General features: G+C 40.2%; 4 protein-coding genes across 8 annotated transcripts in view; 1 reads left to right on the top strand and 3 right to left on the bottom strand.

The window, feature by feature from the left end:
* Positions 1-20,189, bottom strand: part of LOC110903749 (ADP-ribosylation factor 2) — a 34,829-nt gene extending 14,640 nt beyond the window's left edge. For both annotated transcript variants that reach the window (XM_022149536.2, XM_035974477.1), the window contains exon 1: positions 20,149-20,189. The gene's annotated coding sequence lies outside the window, so the exon portion shown is untranslated. The remainder of the gene's footprint in view (positions 1-20,148) is intronic.
* On the top strand, positions 9,368-9,994 carry LOC110907385. Its single transcript, XM_022152378.1, has one exon. The coding sequence runs from the start codon at positions 9,368-9,370 to the stop codon at positions 9,992-9,994; it is 627 nt and encodes a 208-aa protein (XP_022008070.1).
* LOC110907386 (probable calcium-binding protein CML11) lies at positions 10,875-13,415 on the bottom strand. The gene is made up of 4 exons (XM_022152379.1): positions 13,377-13,415; positions 13,182-13,243; positions 12,185-12,243; positions 10,875-11,167 (listed from the first exon to the last, which is right to left on the bottom strand). The coding sequence occupies exons 1-4, from the start codon at positions 13,413-13,415 to the stop codon at positions 10,875-10,877; spliced, it is 453 nt and encodes a 150-aa protein (XP_022008071.1).
* LOC110903748 (pentatricopeptide repeat-containing protein At3g24000, mitochondrial) lies at positions 16,293-22,392 on the bottom strand. Of its 4 annotated transcripts, XM_022149532.2 has the most exons (3): positions 22,072-22,392; positions 20,092-20,148; positions 16,293-19,416 (listed from the first exon to the last, which is right to left on the bottom strand). In XM_022149532.2, the coding sequence occupies exon 3, from the start codon at positions 19,370-19,372 to the stop codon at positions 16,400-16,402; it is 2,973 nt and encodes a 990-aa protein (XP_022005224.1). In that variant the 5' UTR covers positions 19,373-19,416; positions 20,092-20,148; positions 22,072-22,392; the 3' UTR covers positions 16,293-16,399. The 4 variants fall into 4 exon arrangements, with proteins under 4 accessions (XP_022005224.1, XP_022005222.1, XP_022005223.1 ...); XM_022149530.2 differs by lacking the exon at positions 20,092-20,148; XM_022149531.2 differs by lacking the exons at positions 20,092-20,148; positions 22,072-22,392 and adding an exon at positions 20,149-20,241.
* Between the last annotated feature and the right edge of the window lie 852 nt (positions 22,393-23,244).

Raw genomic sequence — 23,244 nt, 5'->3', positions numbered from 1 at the left:
GTGAAACCCGGATCTTAAAGTGTGTTATATTACATGTTTATGGTCGTTTAGTTGATTATACGCTTTGAATATGTTGACTACGCAAGTTTGTGGATTTACAGGTAAAACGCATAACACGGCGAAGTTAGAGAGCGTAGTGATGAAACGGGAGTTGTTTGGGTCTAGTGATAGCTTGAATGTGAAAGAAACGCGAAACCATGAAGTCTAGGGGCTTGTTGGTCAATTATTTATAGTTGAAATGCATGCAAAATGAAAGACCAAAAACTTCCAACAAAGCTGGGACGTAACCTGTGGTCGACCAACGTAACCTACGGCCAGAATAGCAAAAAGAAACAGCATGTTTTGTCCGTAACCTATGGTCTAAGAGCCGTAGGTTACGGTGGAGGATAAAAGGCAGCATATTGTTACTTGTTCATGGGCAATTTAATGGGTTTTAAATACCCTAGTAAGAGACATCACATGGGAGGCGCATATTTTGAGATTGAAAGGCACGTGGATTTCTTTTGGCATACATTGAGATTTGGGTGGACTTGTAGGCCACCATTATTTTATTAAAGAATTCATCATCATCAGTCACGTGGATATGAGGGACAAAATTTGGACCATGATCATGTGAGGCGGCTTGAACTTACATGCATACAGGGAATGTGATTTTTTTGATTGGACCATGATATAAATCACTTTTTGATGGCAGACAAGAGTAGACAACATTGGGCTTTGTTTTGTTTTCAAAACATAACAAGTCTCGTGGATGGGCTAGCATATAATGGGCCGCCAACATTAAGATCCATCACAACATCACGTGAATTTTGGGGATCAAAAAGGTCATTCAACAACATTAATAGATCATCATCGTCGACGGCAGTAGAGGGGAGAAAAAGGAAGCTTTCAACCGCGTATCCGGTTTTTGAAGATCGACCAACCATTATGAGCGGCTAAATCTTTCGTGAACACTTCGGGTGAATAATTCTTGTGAGACACTTTTAATTCTAGTTCTGTTTGTATTGAGATTTGGATTTGTAGTCGGGTGACAGCCGACTATTTACATGATTATATTATTTGTGTGACAGACAAATCCTGAGTGACAGTCAGAGTTATAATTACGTGTTGAATCCAATTATGCTTTTGTTGATTGAATGATTCCTGTGTATGTTTGTTTTAATATTCATCTGATCAATTAATATTAAGATTTTGAACTGCATAGGTAATTGGTAGATGTGACAGATTTACTATTCAATCAATAGCATCCAATAAAATCAGAACTAGGTTATTAGTAATTACAGAATCTGAATCCCGGAGTGCTCACCTTTTCTCATCATTGTTCATTACAACTCAATCTTTTTCTTAATTGCAACTTGTTTCATGTGTTTTTAATTCCATGTTAGTTTTATAATCATCAGTTAGTTTAGTAAAATTTGCAAACAAAACGTATAACACTAACCACATGCTCCTCGTGGATTCGACACCCGACTTACCCTGTCTATAGGTAAAGTTAGGTTATATTTTTTTGAGTGGCCCACGACAGCCTCATCAAAATGGCGCCGTTGCCGGGGAGCTAGTGCGCTTAGTGTTATATCTTTTATTTGATTTTTTTTATTTATTTTTTTCAGTACTACTTTTAGTTTGTTACTTGTGCAGCAACTATGGAATGGGATTATGATGTTGAAGCATGCTCATGTTACGGGAGTCACAATCACTGGGCTCAAGATTGTCCACGTTCTTACCACCCGGATCATGGCTCCAGAGGATATCAAAATTACAATCAATCCGATAAAGGCGGTAACGAGCAGAATCGAAACGCAATTGAGGAAGATAAGATTTTAGAGTTATTCAAAACCCTCCTCAAGCATGTAGAGGAACTCACCCAGTCTCTCAAGGAACAGCAAAATATTAATGAATCACTTAACCAGCGAATTGAACAACTAACTAATCAGTTTGACAATTTTGCAGAAAGAAAAGCTACAGTTAGCCTGGTTGAGGATGCTGGATCAGAGACAGATAGAGATCCAGGGGAACCGCTCATCCCAATTCAACTTGGGGATCTCAAGACAGATAACGCTTCATTGAATTTTGGAGTTAGTATGAGTGTTCTTCCCGGGTATATTTATGACAGGTATGATTTGGGCCCATTGCAACAGGTTAATGATCCTATGGTTTTAGCTGAATACTCACGAGGAAGGCCCCGAGGGATTTTGAAGGGATTGACTGTAAAGGTAGGTGACTTTTATTATCCTGAAGATTTTGTTGTCTTAGATCCATATACAGAGAAGGAACAATTGAGGGTGATACTTGGCAGACCATTCTTGGCCACTGCAGATGCTCAGATCTGTTGCTGGAAAGGTACAGTTGATATGACATACGGGAGCCGTAAGCTTTCTATTGACTTCCTTTCACATTCTTTTGATTATTCATTTATAAATACTTGTTATTCTCGAGTGTGTGACGATGGCCCGAAAGAGAGTGTTGCTATGATTGACAGGTCTAAAGATGACAAGATCGTGAAGGATAAAGAGGCCAAGTCACCTTGGTGGCTCAAATTGAGAATTAAAAAGCAATTAGCCAAGCGAAAAAAGATGCCACCAAAGGAAGCAACCAAATCCAAGAAGAATCCCATAGAGACACGTAAGGGCGAGTTATTATATTCTTTCGATGATACAGATCCAGATAACCCGGATCATTGGGATGCCATAAGAGATGATGGATGGATGTGGGATGATAACCATGTGTTTCATACACAGGGGATACTATATGAACCACCATGAGCTTAACCAGATACGGTCTGGCTGAAGACTATAAACTTAGCGCTCTCGGGAGGCAGCCCGAGGATGTAGAGTAGTGTATTTTTTATTTTTTTTTTTGTTTTTCTGTTTTGCGTGATTATTGTTGCAGGTTACCAGGTTAATAATTTCTACGGATGCAATGGTCCAAGTGTGGGGATGTTTGGTGAAATCCCAATACGTACTAGTTGCAGTGGCGGACAATGCACGTATTAGAGTCAGTCAAAACTGTCCATACTCAATCTCCATTTGGACGGGGATGATCTGAACACTAATCGTAGAGATTGACCCGAGTACTTGTTGGACACGGCCGCGAATGAAATGCTATACGGTCGTGGTGGAACATGACGCATGAGGATTCTACGCTTTAAACCAGGGGAGTCAGTTCCACTTTTATTATTGCATTTTTATTTTTGTTTTTGGTGGTGTTGAACTATTTATGTTTAGGGAATGTGTTTATGTCTTTTGTGTTAGGAACGGTCGCTCATGGGATGGTTTGGTTGTATTCCCGGGTTTTGTTTTAGAAGCACTTTACATTGGGGACAATGTCGCCCAAGTGTGGGGATATGGAAACCCGGGAAAGGAAAGGTTTGGATAAGAGTTTGAAAGAGGTTGAAAGTGATTGAAAACGATGAAAAACGAAAAAATTGAAAATTTTGAAAATTTTAAAGAATTTCATCGCCTTAAGTGAACTAAATGGATACGAAAACCGAATGTTTCGATCACTAATAGGTTCCTTGCCGGTAGTAAACTAGTTTAGATCCCTAGTCATGGTTGTCACTTTAAGTTTCATGAGAGTATTTCTGACAGATTTTTTTTAAAAAGAATAATTGAGAAGAGATGTCTAACTAGGGGTAACATGCTTTAGGAATTACACATGCTACGTGTCAGCAACCCATATTCCTTTTATTCGGCGAGATATTTGAGCCTACTTAGTGATAGTTGAATTTGCAATAAATGTTCAATTGATGAGTGTAGGCCATATGTTGCTTTGTGTTAGAACTTGTGTGGTTTGATACGTGCCGAGACTGTGCTTTAGCGTTTACACATAGATGATAAAGGCATTAGGATCCGTTCATTGTTCTATTTGTTGATTGTTTATCCACTCCACCTTAGTAAACCATGTTGAGCCTTTCACCTTTCGTTTGTTACACCTTGTTTGACCCTTTGATTACCAACCATGAATGACAATTGTGTGCTAGATATTTGTTGAAAAAAAATTGAAAAGAGAAAAAGAAAAAAAAAAGAGAGAGAAAAGAAAGAAAAAGAAAAAATCATTGTTAGATACGTGTTATATAAGTGGGTCGAAAATAACCCAAAGTGTTAGTAGTTATTGTGAATAAAGTTGTCATGGTTTGGTATATTCGTTGTATTCGCCATATAAATACAAAAAGCCAAAAATATTTCCTTACCTTTACCCTTAACCCAAAACCCAAAAGTCCTTTTGATATGTGTTTCGTTACTTGTTACAGTGGAGGTGTGATTGCTATACAAGCTTATGATTGCAAGGTATCATATTTGGTTTTGAGTGAAATATATACTAGCACATTACACGCTAGTCTTGATTAAACCGAGAGGAATGATTATTGTGAGGGGCGTGTGGCATGTGTGTAGTATCATAACCATGTTAGTTTTAGTTAGGCAAGTCTTAAACTGTTTTAAATGCGTATCATTTATCTGTCAGATTGTCAATCTCGATTGTGTCAGTCTATGGGACGGGTATGACTTGGGACCTTAACTTGTTAATTCGGTAAGGGATTTAATGGTGATTTGTTAATAAGGTGAGTAATGTTTGTAACAGTTGCTTGAGGACAATCAAAGTTAAGTGTGGGGATGTGATGGAGTGTGTGAAACCCGGATCTTAAAGTGTGTTATATTACATGTTTATGGTCGTTTAGTTGATTATACGCTTTGAATATGTTGACTACGCAAGTTTGTGGATTTACAGGTAAAACGCATAACACGGCGAAGTTAGAGAGCGTAGTGATGAAACGGGAGTTGTTTGGGTCTAGTGATAGCTTGAATGTGAAAGAAACGCGAAACCATGAAGTCTAGGGGCTTGTTGGTCAATTATTTATAGTTGAAATGCATGCAAAATGAAAGACCAAAAACTTCCAACAAAGCTGGGACGTAACCTGTGGTCGACCAACGTAACCTACGGCCAGAATAGCAAAAAGAAACAGCATGTTTTGTCCGTAACCTATGGTCTAAGAGCCGTAGGTTACGGTGGAGGATAAAAGGCAGCATATTGTTACTTGTTCATGGGCAATTTAATGGGTTTTAAATACCCTAGTAAGAGACATCACATGGGAGGCGCATATTTTGAGATTGAAAGGCACGTGGATTTCTTTTGGCATACATTGAGATTTGGGTGGACTTGTAGGCCACCATTATTTTATTAAAGAATTCATCATCATCAGTCACGTGGATATGAGGGACAAAATTTGGACCATGATCATGTGAGGCGGCTTGAACTTACATGCATACAGGGAATGTGATTTTTTTGATTGGACCATGATATAAATCACTTTTTGATGGCAGACAAGAGTAGACAACATTGGGCTTTGTTTTGTTTTCAAAACATAACAAGTCTCGTGGATGGGCTAGCATATAATGGGCCGCCAACATTAAGATCCATCACAACATCACGTGAATTTTGGGGATCAAAAAGGTCATTCAACAACATTAATAGATCATCATCGTCGACGGCAGTAGAGGGGAGAAAAAGGAAGCTTTCAACCGCGTATCCGGTTTTTGAAGATCGACCAACCATTATGAGCGGCTAAATCTTTCGTGAACACTTCGGGTGAATAATTCTTGTGAGACACTTTTAATTCTAGTTCTGTTTGTATTGAGATTTGGATTTGTAGTCGGGTGACAGCCGACTATTTACATGATTATATTATTTGTGTGACAGACAAATCCTGAGTGACAGTCAGAGTTATAATTACGTGTTGAATCCAATTATGCTTTTGTTGATTGAATGATTCCTGTGTATGTTTGTTTTAATATTCATCTGATCAATTAATATTAAGATTTTGAACTGCATAGGTAATTGGTAGATGTGACAGATTTACTATTCAATCAATAGCATCCAATAAAATCAGAACTAGGTTATTAGTAATTACAGAATCTGAATCCCGGAGTGCTCACCTTTTCTCATCATTGTTCATTACAACTCAATCTTTTTCTTAATTGCAACTTGTTTCATGTGTTTTTAATTCCATGTTAGTTTTATAATCATCAGTTAGTTTAGTAAAATTTGCAAACAAAACGTATAACACTAACCACATGCTCCTCGTGGATTCGACACCCGACTTACCCTGTCTATAGATAAAGTTAGGTTATATTTTTTTGAGTGGCCCACGACAGCCTCATCACCGTCTTATCCTCATCTTCGACCGCCATTTGTATTTGGTTATAGCCTTTGTAAGCATCCAGAAAACACTTTAGCCTGAATGTTGCAACGGAGTCAATCTTCTCATCAATCTCCGGGAGAGGAAAACAATCTTTCGGGCACGCGTTGTTTAGATCGGTGAAATCTATGCACATTCTCCATGAGTTATCTTTTTTTCGTACCATGACGGGGTTTGATACCCATGTTTGATACCGAACCTCCCGAATGATTCCTGCGTCTAGGAAGCTTTTAACATCTTTTGCAATGGCTTTGGCTCGATCCGGTGCCATGTGTCTCTTTCTTTGTGCTATTGGTTTGACTGAATCTTTTACGTTTAGGTGGTGTTGTGCCATCGATCTGGGGACTCCTTGCATATCAGAGTGCTTCCACGCAAAGACGTCTATCGAATTGCTTAACAATTCCCATAAAAGTTTCTTCGTTCGTTTTGGGAGTTGAGCGCCGATAGCCACTTGTTGTTCGGGGAAATCCAGATTGATTGCCCATAGCTCCGTAGGTACTTCAGACTTTTTAGAGCTTGTTTCTGCCGTATGTCTTACTTCAGCGACCAATGAATTCGATTCTGAACAGATGGTTGCAACACCGGCTTCGGTAGGGAACTTAATAGCTCCGTGTATTGTCGAACTGATTGCTCCAAGAGCTCGTAACCCGGGCCGTCCGAGTATTATGTTGTGCGAAGAATGAGTTCGAACAACAAGGAAGGTTAGTGGCACCGTCCTGCTTTTGCTACCGTCTTTGAATGTGGTTGGAAGAGTAATCTGTCCTATCGGACGGACTACTTCTCCTGAGAAGCTTATCAGTGGGGTAGATACTTCGATCAACTTCCTTTTTGTTTGGGGATTCAGCTGTTGGAAACACTGGATATACATGATCTCAAAGGCGCTTCCTCCATCCACGTAAATACGTCGAACCAGGTGCCCGGCGACAACAGCTGAAATTGTGATCGGCCCGTCCCGAGCATCTTCGGGATCGACCGGAGGAAAATACGTCGGCTGACGCATCCATGCTGCCATATGCTGGTTCGACCGTTTAATTCCTCTTGGTTCTGCTGACCGGATCATATTGATTCCAGGCTCGGTGTTCGGATTGTCAACTACTGTTGCTGGCTTCTTTCCATCTTTTACTTCTTTTACAAGATGCGAGAGTTTACCGGATCGAACGGCCTTTTCGATTTCTTGCTTTAGAGCCCAACATTCATCAGTTGTATGGCCTTTGTCTCGGTGATATTCACAATATTTCTTGGAGTGCTTATCCGATGTGGGTCGTTGCTTCGATGGCGTGGGGAATCGAGTATTTTCCGTGCTGAGGATTTCGCTCGGCGATTTTGATAATTCAGAGAAACTGTTGAATCGTACGTTTCCTGTCCGAAAACTGCTTCGATCGGATTTTTGATACGGACCACGGTTTCTGTTCCAGTTATTGTTCCTATCTTTTGGTGGTGATGCGTTCCGTCTCCATGATGTGGTTCGGGCTTTGGAGCTCCTGACAGTCGCTTCGTTCGGTTGGCCGCAAGCACTCTTCCCTCGAACAAAAGCTCGAGCCCGTTCCATGAGTGTCTCCATGGTTTTTGGGAGATCTTCGTGAAGTTTTTCCACCAATTGATTGTTCCGTACACCGTGACAGAATCCCGATACTCGGAGCTGATCAACCGCCCCGCTTATCTGCATGCTTTCTCGGTTGAAACGGTCTATGAAATCTTCCACAGATTCTCCATCGCGGCGCTTTATATGGTGTACCTCGGTAATATCTTTTTTGCATCGACGCTGCTGACAAAAGTTTTGCAAGAATATACGTCGGAAGTCCTCGAAGTGATCGATCGACCCCTCTGGCAACCCATCGAACCAAACTCTAGCCGATCCGGTGAGAGTTTGGGCGAACATAAGACACCAAGCCGGCATTGGCCATTGCTCGACCTTAGCCGCTCCGGCAAACGCGAACATGTGGTCGTCCGGGTCGGACGTACCATCGTAAAATTTTAACGTGGGAGGCATCTTTAGCTTAGCTGGGAGTGGGGCATTGACAATCCGTAACGTGAACTTTGACTGCGAAGTCATAGACGTGGGATGATATGGCATGAGTAGCTCTTGGTCTTGGGGGTTTAAACCCAGAGATCCCTGGAGAAACAGGTCGTTTAGACCGTTATTCATCGGAGCACTTGTTTCGGAGGAGAATTGTGTAACGTGTGGTATAGAAGTAGAGATCATAGAACTTACCAGAGATCCGGAAGCGAAAGGACCGACGGAGACAGGGTTTCCCCCTGAGTAGGCATTGGTAAACAAGTTTGTTCGGAGACTTTGCAACATCTCATCTCGCTGTTGTTGCTGCTGTAACTGTCGCAACAGATCAGCATTCCTCAAAAGGAAAGCGTTGTCGAAACTCGGTAGTGGCGTGACAACTGAAGCGGTAACAGACAGCGTGGTGACAGAACTTCCACCCACAGAGTTTGCAGCTGGGGGAACCGATGCGGAGCCTATCGAGGCTGCTGAAGCGACAACTGCTGCTGGAGCGATTGTGGAGTTAGCATTTCCTTCCCATATATCATTGTAAGATGGGAAAGGACTGGTGGAGATTACTGTTGGTAATTCTGCCATAACTTCGAAAAAATGAGAACGACGAAATGAATTATGTGAATTCGAGGGGATGGCGCCACTGAAGACTCAAAAACCAGTTGATACGAGCTGGCCAGAGTATAGCTTCAGATGACCCGGCAAGAGATCTGCAAGATCACAAGAGACAAGCACACCGTTAGCCTCGTCACAGGGAGGGGGGCCTCTCTGTGACCAAGCTCGGGCGTGAGAATAAGTATTTGTGAGGAGGAAATAAGTCAGGGAGAGAGAGAGTAGCGATTACCCCTTGCTGGAAGCTTTGGCGGGGTATTTATAGCTTTTGGGTGTGCTGACGTGGCAAGTTAGTTAGGGTCGGACCAGTCGCTATCATGACGGTTATGGAGGTGGGGCCTAGTTAGTTACGTCGAACTGTCGTAGTGTCCGGTTCGTTTCGTGGTGTAAGGCCCGGTCCGATCTGTTTGTGGCGATGATTCGGTCCGGTTAGGGACGTATCCTCATCAGTCGCGGATCGCGTTGGTAATAACAATGGAGATGGTGTTATTCAGTGGGATTGGAAACGTTATCCTTTTGCGGCTAATGAGAGGGTGGAATTGATTGATTGTCATAGAATGGTTGCGGTAGTTCGGCTTAATCATAGGAACGACTCATGGAGATGGAATACCGGTTCGAATGTTATGTATACGGTCAAGGAGGCTCGGAAATGGCTTCGAAATGATGAAGGGGAAGTGGATGGTTACAAATACAAGTGGTGTAAGTGGATTCCTAGCAAGTGCAACGTTTTCACGTGGAGGACTAATTTGGATAGGATTCCTACGGCTTCTGCCTTGGCTCATAGGAATGTTAACATTGGTGATGGTTTGTGTCGGCTCTGTGGTGAGGTAGACGAGACTACAGATCATATTTTCACTGCGTGCAGGATTTCCAATGGGTTATGGCTTGGGGTCGCGTCGTGGCTGAAAATTCCCCCCATGATCATATTCTCAGTTAAAGACATTTTGAGCCTTGTGGATTTTATGCCTACTGTTAGTTCGAGGAAAGGGATCATATACGGCATTCTTGTTATTGTGTGTTGGAAGATATGGGTGACCCGGAATGAGATTATTTTCAAACAAGGAAGTGCGAATGTGACTAAGATGCTTTCGGATGTAAAGGCGATTAGTTTTCTTTGGTTCAATAGTAGATCGAAAAAGGATAGGATAGAGTGGAAAAATTGGTGTAATTTTGATGTAACTTGATGTTTTGGCTTTTGTGGTTATCTCCGTCTTGGAGATAATCCGTTTTGTGGTGTTTATGAAGTTTGCCTTTCAAAAAAAAAAAAAAATCTAGTTTGGTCCTGCTGGACTGTCCCATTTTGTATGTATTTTTTTCAGTTTTAGGAGGATATGTAGTAACCATTTATTGTACTTTTTTAAAATAATACTGTTCGATAAATCTATAATATTTCCTGTAAAGTTTTACATGTTTCAAAATCGAATATATCATGGAAGACTTAATAGAGTTCGCATATTTGTCCAAACGGCTATTTACAAATGCAAGAGGGGGGAGCGATAAGAAGTTTAAGGTGACCAGTCAAATATTTGAAGAGCGAGTCTAATCAGAGACATGCTTAAACTCGTGGGTTCATGTTACATATCCTTCGGATGGTGTGTTAGGAGTGCTTGTACCCAAGTGGTGGGGTGTTCGATAAGTCCATTACATGACAAAACCAGTATCTCATGATCAAATTTTATAAACAAGAAAGCATCTCAACACCTTCAAGTAAATCACCAATCAAAATAACTACAAAATTAGAATAATAGTAATACGAGTTTTCTATCTCCAAACAACAGGTAATCCAAAAAAAAAAAAAAAAACAAAGCTTCATTGTCTCTAGTCATTTGGTTCCAGAAGTGTGTTTATTTTCAACATCTTCAGCTCAAATAGAAAACAGCACTACTGCTAGTAAGATAGCGATCCAGGCAAGCGCCAAAGAAAGACGGGGTACAAGCAAGCGCAAGAATCAAAGCAGTCGTATTTCTTTGGGTTGGTAGTAATGGAATGCTTTCATTATCTAAAATGAAGAACCATCCCCATCCGTATCCGCCTCCTTGATCATCCCCGTCAACTCCTCAGCGGTCAACGTGTGTCCCAGCTTCGCCATGGAATGCGCCAACTCAGCCGCAGTAATAAAAACCCATTTCCATCCCTAACAAACATCTTAAACAACTGCTTCAACTGATCATCCGTATAAGGCGACTTCGCAGGCAGAAGCTCGGGAGCCACAAGCGCCACAAACTCCGAAAACTCCACAAAACCATTACTATTAGTATCCGCTTTCTGTATCAATGCATCCAGCTGATCAGGGCTCGGTGTAAGGCCTAATGATCGTAACAACGAACCCAGTTCGAGTTGTGTGAAGCTGCCGAAATCTAAACAGTAAAATCACCACAGACTATTAGAAAAAGCAGCATTAAATGGCTTAGTTACCTTTATATCGCGATGAACTCTGCATCCTCCAGTGTATGTGTCAAGAAACCACAGTCGCTGAGCACAGTCGATCAACATATTAAATCCAAAACTTTATGCAGCCATTTATACTGCAAATAAAATTTAAATCTTTTCTGTGTGATAAGTGTTGTTCTTCCATATTCATTGAATCTACAAATTAACTAAAACCCGAAAATGTAACAAAACTTGCATCTCACCTCACTTTTTTATAAACAAGACCATGTCTACGCCAAAACAACACGATTAACTTGACACAAAAGCATCGTTCAAGTTACTTGACCAAAAAGTACCAACTTGAACGTTGCATTTACTAAGATCGGTGTGGGGCTTCGGTTTTGGCTTTCTTGTTGGGGTCTTCTTCTGTGTCAAAGGAATACATTTTGTTAAGTAGACTTCGTAAATAGCTTATCAAGTACTGTAAGTTTCTAAATGAATGATTAATCTTTATAATAATATGTTACTTTTTAGATAATCGATATCTTCTATAAGAATCATGTGTAGATGGTATAATTAGTGCACTGTTATTAAGAATCAGTTGGAATGTTGGGCGGGTCGGGCAAGTTAGGTGTAGTTCAGGCCATTAAAGACCTGGTTTACAACAAATGAAATAGTGTCGAGCCCGGCTGGAGTCGACTGCTGAACTGATGCTGAAAAAGCTCGGTAGTTTGTCTTATTGCATGAATCAGCTCCAGTATGATATCTGGATTAGTATACCTTGTTGTACAACCATATGTATGCATAAATAAGAAAAAGAGAATGTAATTTATGTTTTAGTTACCAATGCCCTTAACTAAAGTAAAATATAGACCAATTAACTGTATTATAAATATCACATGCCTAAAAACGATCTTGAAGGCTAACCTGTGTCAAAGTTTCATGTGATGTGTTTTCACCATATCCATCTCAAGACAACATTTACATCAACATCAACTACTTACTGGCTACCTGGGCAGCTTCTTCATCTTCAAGTATGGCAGCAAAACCATTAATACGCCTTCTGTATAAAATTAAAATCACCATGCAGAAAAAATCAAATGTCTACATAAGGCATTATATACAACCAAAACTCTTAAAATAGAATAACTCGAAAGAATTTATATACAATAATAAAATCATTATGATGAAATCAAAAATATCATGACGAGTTCTTAGAAACGCAATTTTTTGATTACTTAGATCAACCTACCATTATGGCTAAGAATAGGGGTGTAAACAAGCCCAGAGGCTCGAGAGCTACTCGTGATCGGCTCGGTTAAAGCTCGAACGAGCCGAGCTTTAACAAGCCCGAGCTCGAGCTTGAGCCCGAAATAAAGCTCGTTTAGTTATCGAGCCCGAGCTCGAGCCTGAAATACAAAGCTTGTTTAGGCTCGCGAGCCTAAACAAGCCCAAACATAATTTTATTTTTGTGTATATACTACAATAATAAAAATGATAACATTGGCGAGCCGAGCTTGAGCTTCGTTTAAGCAATATCCAACTCGTTTACACCCCTAGCTAAGAATAGTCATTTCATTCAACTCATAATCAAAATAAAACAACCAAATACATATACGCATACCTTGTTTTATATAAACTATAAACATGGATATGAAAACATAACAGAAAATAGCATTATATTTATAAGAAGAAATAAAAAAGAATACCAAATGTTGATCATACCAATTTCAGAAGACACAAAGAAGCAGCAAGAAATTATGATCTTGAGATGAGTACACCCACAATAGATCTATAGGAACACTGACAAAACATACATGTACTGATGTACAACACTATAAATTTACACTTTAAACGGACAAATTAGTACTAATTGTGGATAGTAAACACTAATCTGAAAAGAATAACCTGTTAGAAAAACCAAAACATTTTCGGTTTCTACAAGTTATACAATGCCCTAATTTAATTTCAAACAAAAGAGGTAAATTTCTAATGTATAACAAAGGGCTATAAAAACGAACCACATTCTTGTTGACATCGAATATCAAACAAACTGCATCGGCCTGAATGTAACCATAAAAATCAAAACGAATACACAAATTAGAAAGATCGCAAGAAAAAACAAATCGAATACATAGATGATAAAAAGCTTCAAATGATTAATTATGCAAAAAAAAAAAAAGAGAACTTACTAACCTGAGTCAAAGATGATTCCGAGTAGCAATCCAACACCATTGGTTAACCATCGCTGCTTTTTGGGGTTTGACCCCGTCACCATCGCTCTGGGTGGAATGAAGACGTGCATACCAAAATAAAGGATAAGCAACAGAGTTTTAGAGAGCTTTTGAGGTGCACAGATGAGGAGGAACGGATGAGGGTAAGGGAGATATACAAGAAGGCAAAAAGGGAAGCGAAAAAGGCGGTGACCGATGCAAAAAACACAGCCTATAAACAAATGTACGAACGTTTGGAAAGGAAGGAGGGGGAGCATGATATGTTCAAGATTTCTAAAGCTAGGGAGCGAAGAAGACAAGATCTAGGAGTAGTAAAGTTTATCAAAGGTGAGGATGGACGTGTTTTAGTCAAGGCACATGACATTAAGTTGAGATGGCAAACCTACTTCCATAATCTTTTCAACAATGGTAGGGCATACCAACAAGATAGCAGCAATCCCAGGATTCAAAGGCGACAACAGAATAATTGCTACTGCAGGAGGATCACACATGACGAGGTGAGGAGGGCACTTATGAAGATGGGAAGAGGAAAGGCAGTGGGTTTGGACAACATACCGATTGAGGTGTGGAAGTGTTTGGGGGAAGAAGGAGTCCGATGGTTAACACTTTTGTTCAATTGTATTTTCAAGACTGGAAAAATGCCAAATCAGTGGAGGAGTAGCGTCGTGGTGCCTTTATACAAGAATAAAGGAGACGGTCAGTGTTGTGGGAACTACAGAGGAATCAAACTGCTAAGTCACACTATGAAGCTCTGGGAGAGGGTAATTGAAACTAGAATTAGAAGAGAAACTCAGGTTTCAGTAAACCAATTTGGATTCATGAAAGGGAGGTCAACTACAGAAGCGATACATATTCTAAGGAGGTTGATGGAAAAATATAGAGCGAAGAAGCAAGATTTACATATGGTGTTTATCGACCTGGAAAAGGCATATGACACTGTCCCACGCCAATTGATTTGGGATAGTTTGGAGGGTCGAGGGCTACCGGGGAAATTTATAGACTTAATTAAGGATACATACGATAGAACGGAAACTAGTGTCCGCGCGCCTGTAGGAGATACAAACTTCTTTCCTGTGGAGGTAGGACTCCACCAAGGGTCTGCGTTGAGCCCTTTTCTTTTTGCGGTTGTCTTGGATGAGTTGTCCAAGTTGATTCAAAAGACAGTTCCGTGGTGCATGCTTTTTGCAGACGACATTGTGTTGATTGCAGAGAATAAACAGTGCCTGAACGCGAGGGTAGAGGAGTGGCGAGTAGCCTTAGAGGGCAAGGGTCTAAGGATTAGTCGATCTAAGACTGAGTATCTACACTGTGATTTCAGTGGTGTAGCCGATGACCATGACACCCAAATCACCATTGAGGATCAACTGGTCCCGCGGGTAACTAGATTTAAGTATCTGGGGTCGTTTGTATAAAGGGATGGTGACATAGATAGTGATGTAACCCATCGCATACAGGCTGGCTGGTGTAGATGGAGGGCAGCCAGTGGGGTATTGTGTGATAGGAGGTTCCCAACTAAATTAAAGGGGAAATTTTACAGGGTAGCAGTCAGGCCCGCTATGCTATATGGAACAGACTGTTGGGCTATCAAGAAGACACAAGCGCGCAAGATGGAGGTAGCAGAGATGAGGATGCTAAGGTGGATGTGTGGACACACGAGGTTAGATCGGATAAGAAATGAGGTTTTTAGGGAAAGATTAGGAGTGGCTAGTATATCGGAGAAGATTAAGGAGGGGAGATTGAGATGGTTTGGGCATGTGAAGCGGAGGGAAACGACGACACCAGTTAGAGTAGTGGAAACTCTTACTGTTGAGGGGAGGAGAGGAAGAGGCAGACCCAAACTGACATGGGACGAGCAGATTAGGCATGATTTAGTAGAGTTGCATCTTTCTGAGGACATGGTCCAAGATAGGACTTCGTGGAGGCGTAGGATTAGGGTCAAGGACTTCTAGGAGATATTGCAGTAAGGTCTTAGGTGTATTTTAAGGAGGTAGGTTTTTCTTACTCTTTAAGGGACTTTCCCGGTGATTGCCTTCTTGTGTTTATGCCCAAATGATGTTGTATGCATGCTATTATACATGATTTACATTATATTGTGTCACTCTGATCAATCTCTTGGTATGGGGGACTTCTTATTTCTATATTCTATATTCTTTGACTTGATGTGTTGGTTTGTTGTTTGTTGTCGAGCCGAGGGTCTCTCTGGAAGCAGCCTCTCTATCCCTATGGATAGAGGCAAGGTCTGTCTACATCCCACCCTCCCCAGACCCTATAAGTAGCTTTGCTATTTGTGGGATTTTACTGGGTATGGTTGTTGTTGTTGTTGTTGTACCGCCGCTCTGGGTGACTCTTGCAACGCCATCACCATCCTTTGAGTCTTACTCCAAATCCCAAGTTGGCATCGATGTCGTCGTCTCCGGCCGGAGAGCAATTGAAAAGACGATTTGAAGGAGACACGATTCAAAGCGTCATCCAATCACAGGGCAGGAACCATCGATTTTCGCATTTAATAGCAGTGTTGGTGAGGATGATCAGTCTCTGGAAAGTAGTAAACCTCATCTCAGTATTATGGAGAAGGGCAAAGATGGAATTAAATTTCTAATTGTAAAAGAGGAGCTTGATAAATTTACTATCTTACCCCTCGAGTGTCTTAAAATTTGGTGCATATTACGATTCTACCCTTCTTAAATGCGTTGTGCTCATTTATACACGGTGCTTCAAAAGTTGTACGCGATGTAAAATTACATCCATGTACATCACATTTGCTTTATATAGTTATATAGATATATAGATTATTATTAATCCGTATAGAAGGTTGATGTGTATTTCTTTCTTCTGATTGGTTGGTTTGGGACGTGGCAGGTTTCAATTTTGTACAGTATTAACAATCTCAAAACCCATATACTAGGAAAGACACTCATTTATACGAACCAGTTACTCAGCTCGAGTAGCAAACATCTATGCTAACCAGCCACATGCTACTATTAACTACCAATAGTCACCACAAGAACACTTGCCATCACTACTAAAATGATGATACCTAAAAGGATCTCTCAAAATAATTCTTCGCCTTTCGATCTCGCTTATAAACTTGAAAACAGAATGACAATCGCCACAAACCCGAAGGTTCTTAAATATCTGCAAATCTGAACCTTGGGGCGTGTGGATCAATCCATATGCAAGTGCCAATCTCTCACTATGCTTCCATAAATGATCCTCCTTCTGTTCTTCATCAATGTCTTGCAATGCAAAACTTGTATCAGGAACATAACCAGCCTCTTTGATCATCTTCTTCAGTTCATTCAACTTACCATAGATCTCATCACTCTGATAGTGGGATTTATCCCCTATCGCGAAAGATGTAATCTTTCGCTTTATTTTGATCCAACTGCATGCGGGTTTTTTCTTAACATTACTAGATTCCATTTCCACCCTTAGATCATGAACTGCATCCCATTTCCCAGTAGTTGCGCAGACATTTGAGTATAAAACAAAAGCCGAATCATCTGAAGGATTTGACTCGAGAAGATGGTCAGCCGCTTGTTTTCCAAGCTGTGAATTTCCATGGATTCTACATGCTGCCAGCAAGCTCCGCCAGACAAAGTCGTTTGGTGGGACCGGCATGTTCTTGATGAAATTTTCAGCTTCCAAAAGCCTCCCTGATCTCCCAAGAAGATCGATTACGCAAACACAATGCTCGATGCCAACATCAACTCCAAACTTTCTAGTCATTAAAGAATAATATTCAAGACCTGCGTCTACTAAACCTCCATGGCTACACGCAGATAAAAGTGAAACAAACGTCACATGATCGGGCTTCAATCCTGTATTCACCATCTCATCGAAAGCTTCCCGCGCTTCCTGAAAAGATCCCTGTCTAGCAAAAGCTGATATCAGTATGTTCCACAACACACGTGGTCTTATATTTGGTTCTGGAAGCATTTTTAAAACATCATTTATCTCCCCACACTTTCCATACATATCCGTTATATGCGTCATAACATACTGATACGAGTCAAACCCGAATTTAAAGGTCAAAGCGTGAAGTTGTTGACCTTCTTCAAGAGTAGATAAGCTAGCTGCAGCAGCAAGAGCTGCAGAGTAGCTAAATTGGTCCAAATGTACACCGGTTTTGTTCATCTCTGAGAATCTTTTCAAAGCCTCTTCTCCATGACCATTGTGAACATTTGCAGCAAGCATTGCGTTCCATGAAACATAATCCTTGTTTACAAATCCGTCAAATATACATGTACTTGAGTCGAGATCGTGACACTTTCCATACATTGTAATAAGAGAATTCTTTACATAATCATCTGAGTCATAACCAGTACGAATCACATACGCGTGTAATGGCATCCCATGGCTGAGAAGGTAGCTCGGTGCAGCACAAGAACTAAGCACATGAACCATGGTTATATAGTTGGTCGCTTCATCCTGTCTTCTCATTAAGTTACACACTCTGATTGCATGGTCTGGTTCTTCACAGTCGGCATATCCTCCAATGAGAGTGTTCCACGTCACCAAGTCCCAACGGGGCATCCTTTCAAACACCCGTGCAGCTTTCCACATCATCCTATGCCTCCCATACATTGTAACCAACGCGTTTCCAACAATTAAGTTGTTTTGAAGGCCGGCTGTGAATACCAGTGCATGAAGAATTTCAGCTTCTGCAGGGTCTGAACAAGCAGCTAAGACAGTTGCAAAAGTCACATGATTCGCACTCTGAAGCATTTTAATAAACACTTTCAAAGCATCGAGGCCCTCCCCCTCTTGAACATGGCCAGCTATTAATGAATTCCATGAGATTAAATCTTTCTCCGGCATCTCTTCAAACAGCTTTATCATTTCTTTCCGTCTTCCAGTATCCGCATACACGCCCAAAAGGGTATTGCATATTAATAAGTTTGAATCAAATCCAAGCTTGTGCACCAGACCATGAACTGCAGCACCCCAGAGGAAATTGTCCATGGAACCACACACTGACAAGAGTGCAGAAAGTGTAATCGAGTCCAGGTTTTCATGGACACAACGCATTAAGTTAAAGCAGTGGAAGGAGTCTTTGTATAAATTATTACGTGCATACGCAGAAATCATGGAATTCCATGAGATGGTGTCGTGCACACTCATACGAGCGAAAACATAGCAGGCTTCTTGTACTCTACCCAAATTACCAAACATGGATATAAGAGAGTTGGCCACTGAGAGATCATTTTCGTATCCAAACTTTATAACATGTCCAAGAACTTGACGACCCAAGGAGTCGTCTTCTAGCGAGCCAATCACAGTGGTGAATGTATTCTGGTTACAATCGACATCTTCTGACCTCATTTTCCGAAACAGGTTTATAACCTCCATGAAATCTCCCTGGTCCGAGTAGCCAACCATCAACGAGGTCCAAGTTACCACATTCTTTTCGGGCATCCTGTCAAAGAGACTACGTGCACACAAATGAAATCCATACCCAGCATAAAAGTTTAAAAGGGCGGTACCGGCATAGACGTTATCCAAAAAACCATTTTTCAAAATCAAACCATGAATTTGAAAACCTTGATGTACCATAACCTGAGAAGCAGTGCAACCAGTTAACAAACTGGCAATAGCGAAGGCGCTTGTTTCAAATCCTTGGGCACGCATTTGACTGAACAACAGAAATGTGTCCGGGTATAAAGAAACTCGAACGAGAGCGGATATCATGGTGTTCCACGTAGCTTCGTTTCTATGAGGCATTTCATCAAACACATACCGAGCAGCTTGGAATTTACGAAATTTGGAGTACATGTTTATCAATGTATTTGCATGGAATGTGCTTAGACGGTGGAGATTCTTTATATAATAAGCATGTAGTGATTTTCCAACGGCTTCGTCGGTGATCTCCGAGAAACCCTTGTGTAAGAAGCTCAAGATAATGGGGCTGCTGTTTTGATGCATCGCACGACATGTTGCTTTCACACCAAACACCATCAGATCTTCTCAATCCAAGTTCATCTCAAGTCGATTCACATATCCTACACTACACTAAGTTAGGTATAGTACAGTATAGAGTGAGAAAGTGAAGTCATAAAATTGCCTATAAACAAGTACAACACCACTTAATCAACACTTTAAGATCAAAAACATAGTTCAAATTCCCAAAAAAAAAAAAAAAAAAAAAAAAAAAAAAAAAAAAAAAAACTTTGTGAATGACAATTTACAGAATGTAATTTAATCCATCACACCTAACAAACTATATAACTAAACTATTTCAAACTAGTCTCTGTCAAAAGAATCATTAAAAACTCACTCATTTATCAGTAGAATCATCTTAAAATCCACAAGAAGACCATCAATAATGCGTACAACCTATACTATAAATAAGGTTGGGTTGTGATAAGATCTACTTAACCGTTTTCTAAAACAAAAAGGTTCAAAATAGTAGATCCTCATTCAAATAATGTCATGATCGATAAATCAACTAACAATCACATCACAAACGGAATCTATAACACGATGCATCCGTAAAACGGATCTAACAGAAGTTTATACATATATAATCAATACATAATCAGATCGGATAACAAAATACATGAATTAAATCCCTAATTCCACCAACAGTTCCGTTAATAAGGCTACAAAATCATACAGATGCATAAAAGACAGAGAATTATGATGCAATTAGCAAATAAGGTGATGATCTAACTTACAAAATGGTAAGATCTGATGAGAGAAAAGAGAAATTAAAGATCTGGATCTGGAATTACCTGAGAAAAGGTTGTTCGAGAGGGATCAATGGATCAATCACTAATCAGTGGTTCGCCGTTTAATGGCCGATTAATCGTTAGGCGGTCAATGCCGACCAAACCTTATAAATTTCCGCCAATTACTTAAAAACGGGTCAATAAGGGGTTAAAATATGTCTACTTTAATAAACTACATATAAAAATGCGTGTCTATATATATATAACTAAAAGTTACATATAAAAATCACAATCCGATTAATCGCTAGTCGGTACCCCACCGACCGACTAGCGCCTAACGATTCCTACAACACTGATTGTGGGTAATTAACTGAGTTGGGATTATTATCCGCTAAAAATAGTCGGTTCGGATTATTAAAATCCAATTTGCCAAATAAAAACTAAAATTAAATTGATAACTAGGAGATTTGTTAGGACCAAATCCTCTATTCAATAACAAGACTCTAATATACCTAATGGGAATACAAGTATTGTATACCAATTAGGGGTTGTTTGTTTCAGCTCTTAACATGCTCTTAATGGTTCAAACCTCTTAATGGTTCAGACTATTTGTTTTGCGAGCAGATGCTTGAATGGTTCAGACATTTGCCTTTAAATGGTTAAGCATTATACTGAGTCTGAATGGTTAAGACCTCTTATCTGAATTGGTCAGACATTTGCCTCTGAATTGTTAAACATTATACTGGCTCTTAATGGTTTATACCTCTTACTGGTTCAGCCAGGGGCGGACCCACATAGAGTGGGTCGGGGTCCCCGGACCCCAATGTTTTTTAAAAAATTAGTAGATCCGGTATGTTAAAATTCCAAAGGACCCCATAAAATTAATTAGGTGGACACCATAACATAAATAGTCAATCTGGTGCATTGGTAAGGCCCTTTGTTTGGTAACAAGAAGTCACAAGTTCAAATCTTGTACTTATCTTTTTTTGTGTTCTGTTTTTTTCCTAGTCTAAATTTAAAACTATGGGTTTCTTACTTCCTAAACAAACAGATGCAAACATATATAAAACAGTTAATTTGGTGTATCAGTTTTTTATTTATTTATTTATTTATTTATTTATTTATTTATTTATTTTTACTTTTGGAGCTGGTCCATTAGGACTTTTGATGGCAGTAGGTTTTTATTTCTATTGCCTAGCGCCCTGGCATTCTATTAATAAGATTTGTTGGCCTTAAAAAAAAGACTCTTAAAACTTGAATTCTAGGGCCAATGATGTAAGGATCAAAAACTTGTATGTTATGAATTTTAACTTTAAAATTTTGCAATGTTTTTTTTTTTTTTTTTTGTTTCGAGTGACATCGTATTCTTATTAATGAGTAAAGAATATATATCTTTTGTTATGTGTTCCTCGCTCTGACCTGACCCGAACGACGATCAACCCAAAAATTTTAACGTCGGGTTGTGAAATGTTAGAACACCGAAAAATTAGACCCCATTGGAAAAAAATCCTGGGTTCAGCACTTAATGGTGGCTGTTTGGCAACATCTGAACCAATAAATGCTGAATGAATAAGAGGTCTGTATGAATAAGAGGTCTGAATGAATAAGAGGTCTGAATGAATAAGAGACTCTGAACCAATAAGTGCTGAACCAATAAGTGCTGAACCAGTAAAGTGCTGTTTGGTTGCACATCTGAATGACCGTGTGAAATGACATTTTTACCCCTCTGAACTATTTCTAATCATAAGCACCACTATAAATCTAAAGACCATAAAACCTCATACAAAATTTGAAATTCTAAACTATAATACTGAAATTGTAATCCTAAAGACCATATAATCCTACCCCTTTCTATATAATCAACAAACAAACACCTTCTAAACTATAACACCTAAACAGAACATGAAAAATGAAAAATTAGGGCCAACACCTATAATCATAAGCCACGAATAATCAACAAACAAACACCACAAATAATGAACATACCTCCAAACGTGAAGGTCGGTCATGTGGAGGAGCAAAGGAGGAAGAGGAGGCGGCGCTGTGGAGGAGCAGAGGAGGAGGAGGAGACGACTGTGATGTAGAGGAGCAGAGGAGGAGATGGTGGCGCTGTGGCGGAGCAGTGGAGGAGACGGTGACGGCTGTGGAGCTCCGATCGAGGGGGATGGCGGCGGCTGTGGAGCTCCGATTGAGGGGGAGGGCGGCGACTGTATGTAGGTTTGGAGTGGAGGAGTTCGACGGTGGAAGAAGAGGGGAAGAAGATGGAGCTGTGGAAAGAAGAAATCTCGTGGTTTGGGCTTCATTAAGAGGTGCTTATTTGTTAAACATAATATTAGACTATGGGGTATGGGGCTTGGGTGGGGGAAAACGTCTAAACCACCATCCCGGGTGGGCTTTGGTTGGGGCGCGGCCTTTGGGGCTTGGGTTTGAAGCCGGGCGTGGGGCGAGGAAGCAAGGTGACATGGCGGGCTGTCATTGGCCAATTCAAACTAGCCGTTGGGGGCCTTTTTAAAAAAAAAAATCCTTTATAAATACCTTACCATATTTAACATTTTTTTCACACAATATCAAACACATTAAACACAATCTTGCCATGAGTTCTTCAAGTTCAAGTGTATCGTCATCATCATCTGACGATGGTGCGGAAATATTTCTACAAACGATCGCGGCAGTGGTGAAAACTATCGTGGAAGACGAAGACGATGAGGACGAGACTCAGTGATTGTTATAATATAAATAAATTGGCTTGTATTGTTCTTTCTTAATTCTAACATAAGAAAAGTTATAATATAATTCTAACTCGTTGGACATCTTTACGTGCAGCCATTTGGACCATGTTCAACGATTCCTGGGTTCGAAACCGACAAAGACGACGAAGAATGATAGTTTTTTTATTTTGTATGTTTATGTAGTTTTTAATGGTTATAAATATAGGTAAAGAGTATGGTACAAATCTCCTTATCGTACATTATGTACGCGCTACCCACAGCCATACACGTGTCCTGATTCAATTTAATTAAATAAGGGTATATCAGACATTCTATTCCAACATCTCGACGGCTAATCATGGAATCCCGTCAATTATAAGCAGATACGGAGTTCGTTTCCTAACCGTCCAATTTAATTATTCTTCGTTTTAATTCGATTGTAGGGTTTTTG

Source organism: Helianthus annuus, chromosome 6 (assembly GCF_002127325.2).
Source record: "Helianthus annuus cultivar XRQ/B chromosome 6, HanXRQr2.0-SUNRISE, whole genome shotgun sequence".
NCBI lineage: Eukaryota > Viridiplantae > Streptophyta > Magnoliopsida > Asterales > Asteraceae > Helianthus > Helianthus annuus.
This window is presented reverse-complemented; position numbering and strand designations above follow the sequence as displayed.

Excerpts from the sequence above, each read along its gene's own strand:
- LOC110903748 (XM_022149532.2), bottom strand. The coding sequence starts at position 19,372 with ATGGTGTTTGGTGTGAAAGCAACATGTCGTGCGATGCATCAAAACAGC.
- LOC110907385 (XM_022152378.1), top strand. The coding sequence starts at position 9,368 with ATGGTTGCGGTAGTTCGGCTTAATCATAGGAACGACTCATGGAGATGG.
- LOC110907386 (XM_022152379.1), bottom strand. The coding sequence starts at position 13,415 with ATGGTGTTGGATTGCTACTCGGAATCATCTTTGACTCAG. Across the intron at positions 12,244-13,181 it reads GTTCGTTTTTATAGCCCTTT|AAGGCGTATTAATGGTTTTG; the intron begins GTTATACATTAG and ends AATTTTATACAG. Across the intron at positions 11,168-12,184 it reads AGAAGCTGCCCAGGTAGCCA|ATTTCGGCAGCTTCACACAA; the intron begins GTAAGTAGTTGA and ends TTTACTGTTTAG.